Source organism: Leuresthes tenuis, unplaced genomic scaffold (genome assembly GCF_036924035.1).
Source record: "Leuresthes tenuis unplaced genomic scaffold, fLeuTen1.0.hap1 SCAF_6, whole genome shotgun sequence".
NCBI classification, from domain to species: domain Eukaryota; kingdom Metazoa; phylum Chordata; class Actinopteri; order Atheriniformes; family Atherinopsidae; genus Leuresthes; species Leuresthes tenuis.
The window spans coordinates 36092258-36109648 of NW_027325360.1; the positions used below are offsets into that span (position 1 = coordinate 36092258).

The 17391-nt window shown below is 38.5% G+C and overlaps 1 protein-coding gene across 2 annotated transcripts in view; it reads left to right on the forward strand.

Moving 5' to 3' along the window:
• npr3 (natriuretic peptide receptor 3) overlaps nt 1-8328 on the forward strand; it is a 93536-nt gene extending 85208 nt beyond the window's left edge. The window contains exons 7-8 of one of the 2 annotated variants that reach the window (XR_011916429.1): nt 7-5754; nt 5834-6019. Coding sequence is in view for 1 of the 2 variants with exons in the window: in XM_072388602.1 (XP_072244703.1) it covers nt 7-91; nt 7693-7804 (197 nt within the window). In the remaining variant the exon portion in view is untranslated. Of the gene's footprint in view, nt 1-6; nt 5755-5833; nt 6020-7692 lie in introns of those variants that run through there. The other variant, XM_072388602.1, reaches the window with a different exon arrangement.
• The last annotated feature ends 9063 nt before the right edge of the window (nt 8329-17391 follow it).

Consider the following 17391-nt stretch of genomic DNA (forward strand, 5'->3'; position numbering starts at 1 on the left):
ATATAGGTGGGCTAGGAGTATCAGCTTTGACTGGAGTCATAGTTGGAGGTGTTCTTGGAGCTGTAATGCTCATAGCATTCTACTTTTTCAGGTAACAACAATAACTCATCACTATTGGTTGGCTCATTCAGTTTAGTTTAGTCATACTATCTTAAGTCTTTATTTGAAATTGACAGCTAAAGTTAGTGTAACAGTGGTACCACTCTGTGCAGGCGAATCCGTTTCTTACTGTATCCTTGGAAACGACTCCAGGCACTCATCCACAACATTCCAAGCAGCAATCTCACTCTTGTGTAGATGGAATATGTGTCTGACGTTTTTCCTGCGAGGGTAGCAGTGGGCTAACTTGGTTAGCTCACTTCTCAGTTGAGAGCAACACATATTCCCTCAACTTTTCAGTTTTAAACTTAATCGAAACTGGTTTCAGACCTACTGATTTTTTCCCCCGAGATGAATACATATATATAGATAGATATATAGATAAATATATAGATATATACTTGTGGTTAGTAGATAAGAATACACTCCAAATAAAGAGCCGCCATCCAAGTCTCAATGCTATTGAAATTTGAAGAATATCACAGAATGACACCCCAGTGAATGCAGATCACTTTCTTCAAAGACATAACATGACCTGTTGTCGTTTTTATTTCGACAAACGTATCATGTACTCGGACGCTGTTGGGTCAGTGCTCCAGTAACCAAAATACACTGGCAGACCCCTCTTTGGCTACAATTTTCTCAAACACAACTCAAGGATTGGCTCAGGCCCTTCCTTGCTGTGTCGCCGCTCACTTCATCTCCCTCAACACAGTTGAACGACACCCCAATACTATCTTGTTGTGCGATCTGTGTTTTCTCAACCACAACTCATGGAAAGACCCTATCTCGTTGTGATACCACAGTACTGCAATCATAACTCAACGACTGACCCTATCTCGTTGTGTTGCCTGCGCTCCTTTCTGCGCTCTAAAAACTAGCAGCTCCCCTGTCAAGCAGCCTTTACTGCGACCCGCTGCGCTACAGGCACACAGATCACCATCTGTGGCCTTGCACAATCATATGTGCCACAAAGATATATACTGTGAGCTCACAATGGAAGCATAAAGGGGGTAATTGTGCAACAAAATGCCAAAAAACAAGAGAAATGAACAACTGCCCAAGCACAAAGTCAGCATTAATGGTACGGAGAGGAAATGAAGAAAGAGAAAATATGAAAATATTCGGCTCCCCCAACTGATCCGGCCTGTTGCGTGGCATGCCTGTTCGTGATTCCACTTGTAAGGAGGGTTTCCTGGGCAGCTGTTCTGTTGTCATCAGGACCAAGAGTCAAAGTAGATGAGACTGAATCAATGAGACTGGAAGCAAGTGTCTTTAGTGGAATATTCTTTAACACTGTGTACACAAGGTCACACATCTTGCATGCATTACGGATAAGACCTCGAACAAAGAAATTAGTTCCTATCTATACTCCTAAGGTACATGCAAAACAACACATCTGTCTTTAAGTGTTATCGTCCTCATATGATCTCAATAGGGAAAGTTGAGACATCTTGGTTCCATCTTGAAATGTCTTTGAGGTTTTGTCTAAACCTTCTAGTACTATATATCTCAAGACTGACCCTTCCAAGATCCTGCGGCATCAATCACGTCTGGCCACTCCAAAAACATACTATCAACTTCTCTCTCAAACTATCTGTCCTCTCTGTCCAGAATGTGAATCTTATTGTCCTCAAATGAGTGTCTCTTCTCCATGAATGTAGGTGAACTGCTGAGTCTTTACCCGAAGAGGTCACTCTCCTTTGTTTTGCCAGGCACTTCAGACCACTTAATCCTAACCCATAGTCCTGGCTTGTTGTGCGCCCTGGGTGAACACCCCCTCTGCACCGCGCCCTTTCCTGCCAATCTTGCACACAGAGGACAAGACACATTATTCTGCACAAACTACCTCTTTATTCAAATAATTAAAAGTGATAAATATAATAATAATAATAATAATAATAATAATAATAGTAATAAATAATAACATGAATAACACAAATTCTTCCTCACACAAACTGCCTACAACCTAACCTTAATTGAAGTGCCATCTCCTGGTTGTCAATTGTTTCCCCGTTTTTTATCCGAAATGATAATTTATTCCATATTTTCATGGAATTGAAGTGTTCTGGACTGTTGTCATGAGAGGTGAGCAAAGAACTTGCACCTTTCCAGTCTGTCAGCCCTAAGCTTGTTAAGCCAATTTTTCTCTTGGAAAACAGTTTAAGAAGCAGAAAAAGGTTTTAATTTTTCTCTGAATAGACTTCTGAGAATCATTTTACCATGAACTAATGTCTTTTTGAAATACTGGTGATGGCAACGTCTTCCATCACCCTCATTCCTTGGGAAAACAAAGTCAGAGGAATCTCACTTGGTCCTCTGCAAACCAGCTATGTCTGAATTCTGTCAGCAGGTTCGGTAGACAGAGGCTCATCCTCGGGAGCAGGATTTGGTACAGATTCTGTTCCAAGCATTTCTAATGAAGAGACTACATTTGTCATTAGTTTACACATGGTATTCACAGCATTTATGGTGGTGGGACACCACCACTCATATTCAGTCATACAATAGACTGGACACAGTAATAATAGTTCTATAGTTATTATAATAATTATTATTTTTGTAATAAGATATATATATATATATAATCATTTCAATAGTTTTTAAGTTTTAATGTAAACAGCTAGCTCATAGTGGAACTAATTAAATAAAGCCAATAGTTTTGGCTACACACTGCCTTTATCAGGGCTTAACAATGAAATTAATGTACATATTGTAAGTAGTAGCATAACATGTTGCTACTTCTAGCTACAGTAGCAACATTAGCTATGTTATGCTACTAACAAGAGGCTAATAAACACACTAATTCACATTAGGTATCTGCTATCTGTTTCATTGCATGTATAATATTCAGAGACACTGCATGACAACATACTGCATACCTTTATCTTTTGTCCTTTTCTCTTCTTCTTCTTTCCTTCTTTTCCTGGTGGCACCTGACGCCTTTTTTGACTTTTTATTTTCCATTGAGCATGCACTTGAGAATCAATTCTGTGGCGGAAAACCCTTTGACATAATCCGCATCTGTCTTTTGCATGATGTTCTGTACGGTTTTAGCTAGTTACATATTGTTGGAACTAGAAAAATCCAAACAGTCTAATTTGTATAGTCAGCTATAAAAATAACTGAATAAGGGACCAATAAAGTTGTCTGTATGGAAAAAGAGTCAGTTTATAGGATAAGCCTGTCAAAAATACAGACATGGCATGGACCAGTTTTTTTTATATCACTCTGAGACAGGATGTTCCTAATTTTGGCAATATTATGAAGGTGAAAGAAGGCAGTCCTAGAAACCTGTTTAAATAATATCCAACGTTCCTCATTGTAGTACGAGAAGCCAAGGAAATCCCAGCTGAGTAACTATAGAGTTATACAGTTTCATCCTGCTCTTTATTTCTTTCATAAATAAGTACAGCTGAGTATCTGTAGCATAACAATAGAAATCTATGCCATGCTGTCTAATAATGCTACCTAAGGAGCGCATGAAATGGAAGCAAGAGGAATCGGTCCAAGAACAGAACCTTTTACAAGCCCATGACTTACTTTGATGTGTGGGGAAGATTCTACATTTCCATGAACAAACTGGAATCTATTGGGTAAATATGAGTTAAACCATGTAGTTCCTTCAATCTCAATGACATGTTCAAGTCTCTATAATTGAATGCTGTGATCAATCGTATCAAATGCAGCACTGAGATCCAACAGGACAAGCACAGACAAAAGTCCGCTATCAGAGGCTAAGAGGAGATCATTGGTAACTTTCACCAATGCTGTTTCCGTGCTATGATGCACTCTGACTTCTGACTGAAACTCTTCAAACACATTACTTCTGTGTAAATGACCACAAAGTTCAGTGCCAATTTTTTTTTCAGAACTTTGGATATAGGTCGATAATTAACTGCTGGATCAAGAGTATTTTTTTTTTTTAGGTAAAGGTTTCTTAATCCTGTTAACAAAGACAGAATGATCAAATCCAATATGGAAGTGTTGCTTAAGAAGAGCACCTCCTGTAACGGTCTAATTTGGGATTGTGTATAAAACACAAGTTGATGGTTTAGAAAAAGCTATTGTTGTTAGCTGGGAGTTCGACTGGACAAAAACAGTCTAAATACAAATCAGGTTCTAAAGATACTTCTGAAACTGCTGTACTTGATGATACATCACTGACAATAGTGGGAAGGATTCTATTAATCTCTCTGATAGAAACTATTTTATTGGCGAAAAATCTCATAAAGTCATCTCTGCTGAGAGTTAAAGGAATACATGGCTCAACAGAGCTCGGACTCTTCATCAGTCTGGCTACAGTGCTGAAAAGAAACCTGGAATTGTTCTTATTCTTTTCTATCAGTGATGAATAGTAAGCAGTTCTATTTCGCCCTTACTTATAAGGGCGTTCTCATAAGTATCTTATTTTAATCATTCCAGACTATTCTTCTCAGTTAGTGGAATATATTTTTCTTTCCCACTTTCTGGCAGTCTGCTGTACAGAATGTGTCTGTGAAATATGTCAAGGAGCCAGCCTCTTCTGACTGATTACATTCCTTTTGTAACATTCCATTGTCCAATGTTGTACGCATTGAAGTTGCAGTGCTGTCAACAAGACAATCAAGTTCTGCAGGAGTAAAGTTTAGATAGCTGTCCTCTATTGTATTGCCACATGGCAGTGAAGAAAATAATAATGGAATTGATTCTTTAAATTTTGTAACAGCATTCTCTTGTAGAAACCTACAATAAAAAACATGTCTTCTCAGATGCTGTGTGGACAAGTGAAGTGAACTCAAAAGTTATCAGAAATGGTCAGATTAGACAGGATTGTGAGGAAATACAGTTAAGTATTCAGTCACAATGTCATAAATCAGTGCAAGATCAAGAGTCTGATTAAGGCAGTGAGTAGCTCTGTGTACACATTGAGAAAATCCGTATGAGGTCATTTAGTTTCAGTTTTATTTATATAGTGCCAAATTACAACAAATGCTATCTCAAGGCATTTCAAATTGTATCTAATAAGAAATCACATGATTATTTAGACTACTCAACATCTATGCGAATGTTAAAGTCACCCACAACAATGACTTTATCTGCACTCAGCACAAACTGAGTTAAAGAAAACTCTGAGAATTCAGACAGAAACTCAGAATAAGGGCCAGGTGGATGATAAACAACAACGAACAGAAGAGGTCTTTGTGATTTCCACTTTGGGTGAGAAAACACAGGCATGGAATTCCCCCAGAAGAACAATGGCATCTCCAGGTAGTAACCCCTGCAGGAAACCTAGAGACTCCAAGAAAGCCGGGCAATCTGAGGTCCTTTTTGGTGCATATGCACAACCACCAGTAAGAATCTTCCCTCCTGAAACTTGCAGCCGCAGTGAGGCCACCCTCTTGCATCTATCTAAGAGAATTCCAACACAGAGACGTTCAGATAAGGGCTTGTGTCCCCAAAAATGTAACCCTTTTCACCATAGACTGTCATGATCTGACTTGGTATGGAGGTGGGTTTTGAGTTTCAGGCTGAGTGAGCAGGTTTCCCCGGCTACCTGGGCGGAGTCTGGTGGCTGCCTGCTGGCACACCTGTTGTGCATCTACCATCATCAACGGCCCTTCTTAAGGAGCAGCAGGAGCACCAGTCTTTCCAGATCGTTTTGCCATCTTTGTGGTAACTTGGCCAGCTCTCACCAGAGTGTATTGATTTCTAAGAAAAAGTATTTTGCTCTTACCTTGTCTCCTCGTTCCAGCCTCAGTACTGCCTTGTTCCTTCCAAGCCTGATGGATCTCCTGGCAACTCTTCACATCCCTCATTCCTCTCGGCCTAGCCTGGATCTGCCTTATCACCTACCTGCTCACCCGCCGCTACTCTGGATAACACCCTCCATCCAGTCAGTCGCTACCTCTCCCTCCAACCACGTTTTCTCCAGACCACAGTAAGGCAACCTTTCCATACATCACTGGAACATTTATCCACTGGAACTTTCACGCCAACTAACCTGTCTACATCCAGTTGCTCCAGCCGCCCCCGGCCCCTTGGACTTACCTGTTTTTCCCAGCGTTTTCCCAGGACACGGATTCAACGTTTCCGTCAAAATCCCACTTGTGTCAAAATAAAATCTTTAATTGTTCTAATCCTGTAATTGAGTCCTACCTGTGTTTTGGCGGTCACCCCATGACATAGACTCATTTTAGGGGAACACCACATGCTATGCTGAATAAGACATTCAACCACATTTACTTCATTACCATGGAAAAGATGGTGACAGAGAAACTCCATGAAAAGTAAAAACATGTCTGAGGAGATGTATGACTCTCACTTCTAGTAAACAAAGGCGTAATAAGGCTGCTTTGATAACGTGGTACTACTAATACATGAATATGAATTTACCTATTAATTTATACAGTGAGGCAGAAAAACAGCAGACACAGTTTCTCAAGTTCAGCTTTGTATAAAATATAATTGTATATAAATATAAAATTGATACCACAGAAATTAGTTAAAAACCTGTGTAAACAAAATAGACCTAGTAGTTCATTTAGTTAAAGTGCACTTCTGTTTCAATTAGTTATTTTATGCAAGCTAGCATGTGACGTTTGTTGGCACACTTTTATTGGAGCTCTTTAAAGAAAAATTTAAGAAATAAATAAAGAAAAAGCTAATCTATTTCTTATTGTATCCATGGAAATGACTTCGGGCACATGTCCATGTGCTGATATTGATGACCCCAAAGAACTACAGGCAACTCGTCAACGACATCCAGCGAGGCTGTTCCCAGCAGCAGTCTCACCATTGTCTGTGCAGATGGAGTATGTGCCTTGTTTGTCCTGAAAAAACACACTCCCTCAGGAGCGAACGGCTCCTGGCTTTCACACGTCAGATCGCATCCACCTGAGAAACACTCGATTCACTCAAATACAAAACAGAAAAGCACACAATATCCCCAAATATTATACAGTCTGTGAGAAGGCAGACATGTCTCTAACTCACAGTCCTCCAGCTTCTCCTTCATCTTCTTATTCTTCTTGTCTCCTCAAAAAGAAACCCCTTATTCTTCTTGTCTCCTCAAAAAGAAACCCCTTGGAGATCATTTACTCTCAAGTGAATATATACTAATACCAAATTGTTTGTTTTTTTTAAAAACACACACACATTTCACTATTAAACATTAAAACATTTCAAAGACCATAATATTGTTGCACATTAACATCAACTGATCATCACAGATCAGTAACTCCAATGGTTAGGTTAAGAGGAAATAACAAAAATAACAATAACAATATAAAATCAGGTTATTACATTAGTATGCCCAGTTGTTTGTTATATGACTTTTGATTGCATTGGAAGAAAAGTTGAATGCAAAGCTGAACTAATTAAGTAGAGTATATAGTAAGTTAAAACTAAAATTGATAAAGTGATGGATTATGACAACATAGTTTAGATAATCATTTGTCGGTTTTCTGTAACAAATTAGCTTGGCTCAAGATTTCTTCAAGTTATGACTCTAACTTGTATAACTCATATGATTGATGGTGAAAATGCAGAGGAAACAATAGCAAGTGAAATATGGGATTAATTTATGTGATTTATTTTTCTGTTCTTTTTCAGAAAAAACTACAGGATTACAATTCAGCGTCGCACTCGTGGTGGGGAGCATGACTCTGGGAAGCACCGTCAGTTACGAGAGGACTCCATTAGATCGAACTTCTCAGCAGCATAATCAGGGACTGTAGCAGAGAATCTCATACATGAATGTGACCAAAGACTTTAGTAAGATTTTCAATTAATCCATGTCATTTGAAAACAGACGTTTATGTTTGTACTCCATAGTGTTTTGACTTATTATAAACTGGGGCAGTTGTAACAGGCATAAACTTACATTTACTTTACACAAATACATACAATTGTTTAATTCAAAGATTTAGACATAATATTCTTTAAATTTTTTTTCTTCCTTTTTTTTCTCTTATTACAGCTAATGAGTGGTTATAGTGACTATAAATGTTTTGGTGCTTCAGTGAAATTAACATTTGCTTTCAGCATTAGAGTGGATGAAATCTACTTTTGAGTATGAAAAAAAGAGCCATGATATACCAAAATGGTGGAGAAATATCTCAAGAGATGATAGAGATGGAGCCAAATTGATGTGGGCTGGATTTATTTCTACATGCTATAAGCTACTGATCTTAAGATACTGATATTGTGAGGACTGCAACAAGCTTATGATCAAGCTTATGCCAAGACCCACAATCACTGTGTGGCAGCTGGAATGAGCTCTAGCCGCCCACTACCCTGGAACTCAGAAAAAGGAGCTTTAGAAAATGGATAGATGGTTGAAGAGGAATAAATTAAAGACTAAGTAAAAGTAAAATATGGAAATAAAAAAAACAATACAAAAGAATAAATAAATGTACAAATTCTTTCACTTAATTTATGTAATATTTATGTATTTTACAGTGGATTTATTTAACGTAAATTACTTACCTTTTTCAATAGCCATTTGTCAGCTAAAACATAAGAAGATGCCAATATCTGGCCTCAAACTAAAAACCTTCAAACTACAGGGTGATTTATAAAAACTTTACAAATGCTTTTTGACATTGTGGCCTTGACATAGTGCCAGTGTTTCCTATAAGGCAGTATAGGCTGTGTATGAACGTGCCATCAACGAGGGAAATCTGTAGCGAGCCAGATGTATCTATGCAGGTTGTAAGGCAGTATTCCACCACCATCTTCTTCCCATCTTCATTAGCATCAAATGAAGAAGCAAAACACCCAGGATGAAACTGACTTGAACCTGGAACCTGGAACCCTCTTGCTGTGAGGCGACGGTGCTAACCACCACACCACCATGCAGCCCAGTTTGAATACATACACCAGAAAATGACATTTTATATGTGCAGAAATGTATTACTCTGCCTAAGCAGGAAATCTGCCTATAGGCAGTTGCTTTCAGAGCAAGTTTTTGTCTGTAAATTTCAGTAGACTGGTGGAAGTAGTTCATTCTTTTTTTGGGTGGTAGGCGAGGCCCTGACATTAGAGACTCTAACCCATATACACAAGGTTGTTTGTGGCCAAGTGCTGGCATCTCCTTAACTTTTTATGGATATAATAGGATACTAAAATATGTATTATGTAACTTGATATATATGTATAGAAATATATACAGAAAAAGGTGATTTACCTACAAACATTGAATTGACATTTATTTTCTTTAAATTTCTTATTAAAAATAGATAGAATCAGTAATTAATTGATGTTAACTGATAATCAAAATAATTTAAAAAGCTTATCATCAATATTTAGATTATTTCCAAATATTTATTAATTTATTCTTCCACATTTTTATTTACTTCTTTATTCTTAAATATTTCTAATTAGATTTTTTTCATCTACTTCCTAATTTATTCATTATTTTAAAAAAATATGTCCAGCTGTTCATGGCCTGCAGTGACTAGATCGAAAAAATATTGAATTGCAGTGGCTTTTATTTTTATTTTTCAGGTAACTCTGTGTTGCATTATTTATGCATATATATCTACATAGAAGGTTTCTATAGAGACAAATTCAGGAGGTGAACTTGATAAACTTCCAAGCCTCCTGTTTAAGTGTGTATCTTCTGGAAAATATTCTGGTTGTTAAGTGTACAGAAATTCAAACAGTTTCATTCTTGAGCTCCACATTCAACTTTATTTAAAGATCCATGTAAAATCACTATATTGACTTTCAGTATCTAATAGGGTATACTGATGTAATAGTGACTATAATATTTTTGAATGATTAAAACTTAATTTGATTTAGTTTGTTTTCATTATCATTTCTCCATCTCTTTTTGTCAAATGTCTGTCATTACTCCAATAGGTGTTTACTTTCCAGACGATGTCCTGTGCAAAAGCGCTTGATTTTGTTTTAATTTTGCTAACTAAGTTTGAAAGTTATGTTTTCACAATTTATAACACCGACAATAACTTGTTTGCAGATAATGGCCGCATTTCCCAGATTCGCTAAGAAGCTCTTAGAGCTGGGAATTGCGGCCAATGTCACTTCTCTCTGTTGTTGTGGTGCAAAGCGTTAATGGGGGATAGGAAGTGATTTTACACTTTGAAAGACGTATTGGAAACTCTAAATGTCTATGGTTTCTAGTTTTTCATATCACTCAGATCACATAGTTTTTTATGAAGTACCTGAAGATGTCGTTCATAATGAGGAAAATTGAAAAAAATTTGAAAAAATATGTAAAGAAAAATGGCTCGTGAACTTTATCTGTGTTGTAGAGAAGCATCAGGTACTTTAGAACGTTTTAACTGTTGTGTATGATTTGTAACCTCAACAACTGCAAGGATTTCAGTTGAAGACCTCAGGAGTATTCCAGAAAGGAGGTTCAACAAACTCTGAGTCTATCCCTGAACTCTGAGTTGACTTACTCTGAGATGGGAAACTATCTGGTTCCAGAACAGCTGATCTGCGTTAGTTCAATCAACTCTGAGTATGTTCACCTTGAGTTAAGCACAAACATGACAACCATAAAAAGTCATCATCAATGGAGCCTCGATACCACCAGTCACCATGACAACAGAAAATAAAAGAGCAAGTTATTTCACTGCAATGGAGTCGGAGGTTCTTCTGCAGTCCTACAGCGAGTATGAGCATGTATTTCGCGGCAAATGTAATACAGCTGCAGCAGCAAAAGAAGAGAGAGAGACGGCATGGGAAAAATTGCTGCCTTAGTCAAGGCGTAAGTTTGAATGTACTATTCCATTGACACAACATTTAACCTTAAGATCATAGCATAGCCTGTAGTTATGAATATAAGTAGGAATGAAATCTGATTTTCATTTAGGTGCAATCCAACAGGGGAAAAAGGTCCTGGAAACAGCTAAAAAGTAAGTATAAAAACAAAATTCAAAAAGGTAAGGCATATATTGCACCTCACTTTGATTTTATTTCTTTAAGTGACTTAGGCTATTATACAAAGTAAATATTAATTCAGTGGCTACTTGAAATAGTAAATTAAACCCCTAACAAAATGTTCTTTTTACAATTCCTCTCACTTAATACCCCACTAGTAGACACTTGATACAAACACAGTTTTATTTTATACCAATTGAAGTTATTTAAAATGTGACGCTGTAGCCTACCCCAACACTCATTAAAATACTAATTAAAAAACAAAGAAACATTGAGTATTGCTCAGCCAACAGAAAGAAGGTAGATGTCCGAAAAAGGGGTGGAGGGCCACCTCCACCACCTCTGACAGAAGCTGAGGAGCTGGCCCCTCACATAAGTCGCTTTCTGGAATACCCCCCTCTTGTCTTGATAGAACACGGATCCCATCTGACATGTTTAGATTTTATGTTAATATATTTCTCTGGTAACTTCTCTGCATCTCATCCATTTAGCCCTCCACTTCTTGTACTTCATCTGGCACTGACACATCAGAAGAATCATGTGGTTATAAATAATATATTGGTTCTAGAACAACATTAACAACAACAACAACAATAATAATAATAATAGCTATAATTACCTAAGCACCCGTTCTGTTTAAGCAGCATTTCTTTGTAAAAAAAAAAATTAAGATCATGTTTGTTACATAAGCTCAGCTATAGCCACAAAACAAAAACACTTTCAATAAGCCAAATAATTAAAAAGAAGTCCAGCAAATATTCATGTTCAGAGTTGGTGGAACTAAACTTAAATGTTTATATCCAAATAAAATTAATTTGGTAGGGTACACCCTGGACAAGTCGTCAGTCCATCACAGTATATTGAATAAATAAGCTTTATGAATGTAAAGCTCCCCTTGATGCCCATCAACTGGTTATTTATTTATTTTTGTTACAATACTTTACAATACTTTACAAGCCACCAGGCCCCCGCCACCCAGACATGGGCCGTGCGCTGGACCCAGGCCAAGAGCCCGAGTAGCCTCAAACCCCCTGGCAGAGGCCCCGCCCAATACCCGAGAAGACCAGGCTCCTCAGACAGACTGGGGCCAGCATAGTGGGCCAGCACATGCCCCAGGGTCCCTGGCCAAGTGCCCAAAGGTAGGTGAAGCCGTGAGCAGAGGTCCCAGAGCAACCAGCCTGACGTGAGGACCTGCACCAACCCACCCACACCATGGCGTGCCCAGGGCAACACAGACCCCCCCCCAGGCACAGGAAGGGCACCCCCGGGGCACAAGGCAGCACCACCACCCCAGGGCCCCTAACTGACCCCGCCCCATGCCACAAGACAGCTTCACCCGCAAGCCCCCAAAACTGCCAACCAGGCCATAAACATAGTCCCCCCCAACAATGATCCGAGAGACCACTAGGCACCCGAAGCCACACAGCACCCCTAGTACACACCCAACCACCCAGAGCAGCGGGACCACAACCCACCACCCATGCTATATGATAAAGCTAATCAGCAGGGACCAGAGAGAATGATATTCAGCCAAGTGATGTTTTGAGGAGGCAGACATTGTTTCCATGCTAATATAATCTAAAAGAAAATTTCTAAACATGATAATACACAGATTGTTCTGCGCTTTCCAGTTCATGAGAATAGTTTTCTTTGCGATACATAACACTGTGAGGACCATGTGTGCTGAGTTCATTTCCATGTTGATGTTGTCTAAGTCACCCAGTATGCACAGTGTGGGGCATGCAGGGATGCTACACTTGAGCCATGTTGATAGGTCCTCACAGACCTCAAGCCAGAACTTCTGGACAGGTGCACAAATCCACAAACCATGTGCATAATCATCAGGTATGTTATCCTTTGTCCTGTATTATATTTTGTATTGTATGAGCTGCAAATTAGGATTTTGAGTCTTTCTGAAGGTGTTCAAACATATTTGTGGCCAGAAGCTATGACGAGAACTGATGGATAAATCTGCCTCCCATTTTGAGGATGGTAGAGACATTGTGTCATTTATCTCAAACAATAATTCATATATTTTTGATAGCAGTTTTGGGGTGCAGATGCTTAAAAAATCTGCTACCCTAATGGAGAGTTGTAAGTCTGGTTGGTGGAGGATATATTTCTTAGTTATTATAGACTGAAGTTGTTGATATTCTAGGAATTTATTGCTGCCTATCCCATGTTATGATATGAGTGCATCAAATTGAATAAAATTTCCATTCCAGATGGGTGTAAGCTTACACGGGAGAAGTGAAGACTTTGTAATTGTAAGAAATTCCCACCAGGCTATCAGAGAGGTTCTGATGTTAATGCTTTTGAAACATTTGTGATGTTTTACATTTTGACTAATAAGTGACAGGTCGGAAATTTCCAGATTATCACACAATGCTTGTTCTATATTTATCCATGGTTTATCTAGTGGGCTATGTTTAAGCCATTTTGATATATATAGAAACCTATTGGCTAAGAAATAGTATTGAAAATTGGGTAAACCTAATCCACCACTGTCCTTGGTCTTCAGTGGAGTTTTTAATCTAATACATGGTGGTTTTGTTTTTCCACAGTGACTTAAACCAAGTAGGGGATGGTTTTATGGGGATCATTGAGATCAAATAGTTAACTTTTGGTAGTATCATCATTTTAATGGTTGCAACTCTCCCCATAAGTGATATGGGTAATGACTTCCAACGAGTGAGATAGTCCTCTACTGTCTTTACAAGTTGAATATAATTTATCTTTGTTTGCTCTGATAGCCTGGAGGAAATGTTTATGCCTAAATATCTAATATTTTCTGACTGTAAAGTGATCGCAGGTATATTCTGGAACCTATAGTTAATGGACAGAACTGTGGTCTTAGACCAATTGATAGAGTAATCAGAAAGTGGTGAGAATTTATTTACGAGTGTGATTGTGTGAGTGAGAGACATCTGTGATTTCTGAAGGAAAAGTAATACATCATCAGCATAAAGACTTTTATGCTCAATATTTTTGGGTTGGATGCCTTTAATATTTCTATCTTGTCTGATAGCAGCTGCTAAAGGTTCGATGAAAATAGCAAAAAGTGAGGGGAGAAGTGGGTAACCCTGTCTGGTACCTCTCTGCAGACTGAAGCTTGGAGAAGTTTGATCATTTGTCCTGACACATGCATTTGGGGAGCTATATAATATACTTATCCAGTTGATGAAGTTTCCAGTTCACTCAATGAAATGCTTTTTCTGCATCACGAGAGACGATTGTGGTTTCCAAGTTGTTGATGGTAGAATAGTCTATGATATCGATTAGCCTGCATGTGTTAGTGGATGAGTGTCTACCCTTTATAAAACCTGTCTGGTCAGGATGTATTATCAGGGGAGTTACTTTTTCTATTCTTTTGGCGAGGGCTTTACAAATTATTTTGAGGTCTTATAAATATAAGGGATATTGGGCAGTAGCTGGATGGAAGTACAGGATCTTTTCCTGGTTTCTGTAGGAGGATCTGCCATTCTCCTTAACTTGTAATATCATTTTGTGAAATGTAGGTGCCACAACAGCCCAAAATTCTTTGTAGAACTCTGCTGGAAAACCATCTGGTCCTGGGGCTTTGTTACTAGGCATATGTTGAAGGGCTTCATGGAGTTCTCCTATTGAGAGAGGCGAATCCAAAGCCATGGCCTGTTCAACTTGTAATTTTGGCTGGTTGATATTACTAAGACATTGATTAATGTTACCATTTGCTGGATCATTTTGTGATGAATATAAGGTTTTATAGAAGTCCGTAAAAGCGTTTTTGATTACATCAGGGCCATGGATGATATTTCCTTCTGAGTCCATAACAAAAGTGATTGTTATTTTCTCTTTGTTTATCTTTAATTGATTGGCTAGGAATCTTCCAGATTTATTGCCATGCTCAAAATTCTCCAAGCGAAGTCTTTTGATCAGGAACTGTGTTTGTCAATAATTTAATATAATTCGAGTTAGCTTTTCTTAATTAATTTCTTTCTTAATTCCTCCTTGGAGGCACTGAAGGCAACTTCTAATGATTTAATCCTGAGTTCTAATTCCGATATTCTTGAACTCTCCTTTTTTTTTTATTTGATGAAAAAGAGATTATTTTGCCTCTCATAACTGCTTTTCCCGCTTCCCAGAGAATATGTCAGGATCGGTGGAGAGGTAGGACCCAGATGCAGCTCTTTCGATTGACAAACAAGGTTTATTCCAAAATAGGGAGCAAAAGGCAAGAAAAAAAAGCGCGGCAGAGCCGGATTCAAAAATACTTAATGTTAACAAAAACCAAGGCTATGAAAGAAATAAGTCAAGACTATGATTAACTACGATAACAAGACTATGAATAAACAGGACTATGACAAAACAAGACTATGGCTATGAATACTATGAGGCATGAAACCAGACTTATCTTTGTGCAAAGCATGGAGGGATAGTGAGGATTCAGCAGTGACTGAAAGGAAACCAGGAAGCTAAATACTGTGATCAGTGAATGAGGTGCGGCTGTGAACAATGAGACAGGTGACCTTTGACTTCTTATCGATCAATCAAACTAATTTGACAAGGGGTCACAAGGATGTCCCATACAGTGACACTGAACAGAGGATGGGGTATTTATAGTAAATAGGGATAGGTTTAAATTACACAAAAAAAACAAAAAAAAGGTTTCCCTCTTAGTTTGCACTCATGATGCATTTGGTTTTATGACAACAATCATGCTTTGTTACTGGTTCACAGACAGACCAGGTAGTTCATAAGGTTTACATCTGGCTATATCAGATTGAATGAGGAGTGAATGAGGAGCCAGGGACCCTATGAATGCATCAAGAGCAATGGCGGGGGTGAAACAGATAGTTAATAAAGACCTTGTGCATGGGAGGAAACAGGACTGGACATCCGTGAACGGGAAGGTTAACAACAAACCTCCAAAACAACCAAGTGTGAAACTGCAGAACAGATTTGTTCCACTATCGAAGGACTCTAGATCTCTACTGGATGACCATCCATCCCAAAGCAGCAAGGCAAGGACCGAAAACCTGTTAAAAAGTAAAAGGCCACAGGGAAAGCTAAAGGCTGGGCCTGAAACTCTGATTGTGAGTGACTCTGCCGTAAATGATGTACAAAGGATGTGCGGTAAGATCCCTAAAGTCCCTGCTTTCCTAGGGATATGGTTAACGATCTAAAGGAGAGAATTCTTGAAATTGCAGATGAATATCCAACTGTGACAAACATTATTCTGCATACAGGGTCAAACGATGTGTCCAAGCAACAATCTGAGGTTCTGAAACTGGACTTTATTGGATTATTAAACACAGTGAGCTCGCTGAATGCAGCTGTATTCATCAGTGGGCCTGTACCACCTGTTAGAGGAGAGAAAAGATGAAGATATCACAAGTTGCATTTAACTACCTTTTTCATGATCATACATGGAAGAATACCGAAGAAGAATTATTTTGTAAAATGACTAATCAGCTTATGGAGCCACATTGCTCCTAGTGGTCCGTAGTACTGAATAGTTAAACCCAAAATGAAGTCAACAACTTTCATATGACATGTGACATTTATATGAATGCAACTGTTAACCAATGTTTCCAGTTGGCAACCATCAAACCCAGACTTGTCCATGACATTGCCAGATGGAGAAGCGTGATTTGTCACTAAAGAGAATCGTCTCTACTGCTCTCGAGTCTAGTGGCTGCATGCTTTACGCCACTGCATCCAACGCTTTAAATTGTACTTGGTGATGTATGGCTTGGATGCAGCTGCTTTGCCATGGAAACCCATTCCATGAAGCTCTCTATGCACTGTTCTTGAGCTAATTTGAAGGCCACATAAAGTTTCGAAGTCTTTAGTGATTGACTCTGCAGAAAGTTGGCGATCTTTTTACACTATTCAATTCAATTCAATTCAATTCAATTTTATTTATATAGCACAAGATTACAACAATTGTCATCTCAAGGCACTTAAATAATATAGTCCAATTCAAGCCAATTGGAATTCAATTCATTGTAATAATAATCCAATTAATTCATAGAGAGCCAATTAAAAAAAATAATATCCTAGCTAAGGAAACAAACAGATGGCACTGAAACTTGTCTTCAGTCCAATCTCCCGTCCTGAGCGTGTCTGTGGTGAGTGTGGAAAGGAACAGGAAGAAACCTCTGGCAGAACCAGACTCAGGAAGGGTGGCCATCCGCCTCGACCAGCTGGGGTTTGAGAAGACAGAAAAGAGGGAAAAGAGGGGGGAAACACCATAACGCCATTCAAAGGATATCTGTTGGAACAGGGAAATACAAGTTAATAACCACAATAATGTCACATGTACATAATATCATTTGAGAAATTAAACAGGGGGAAAAAGAGAGCAAAGTGAGGAATGGTGTGACAGATGAGGTCCCCCAGCAGTCTAAGCCTATA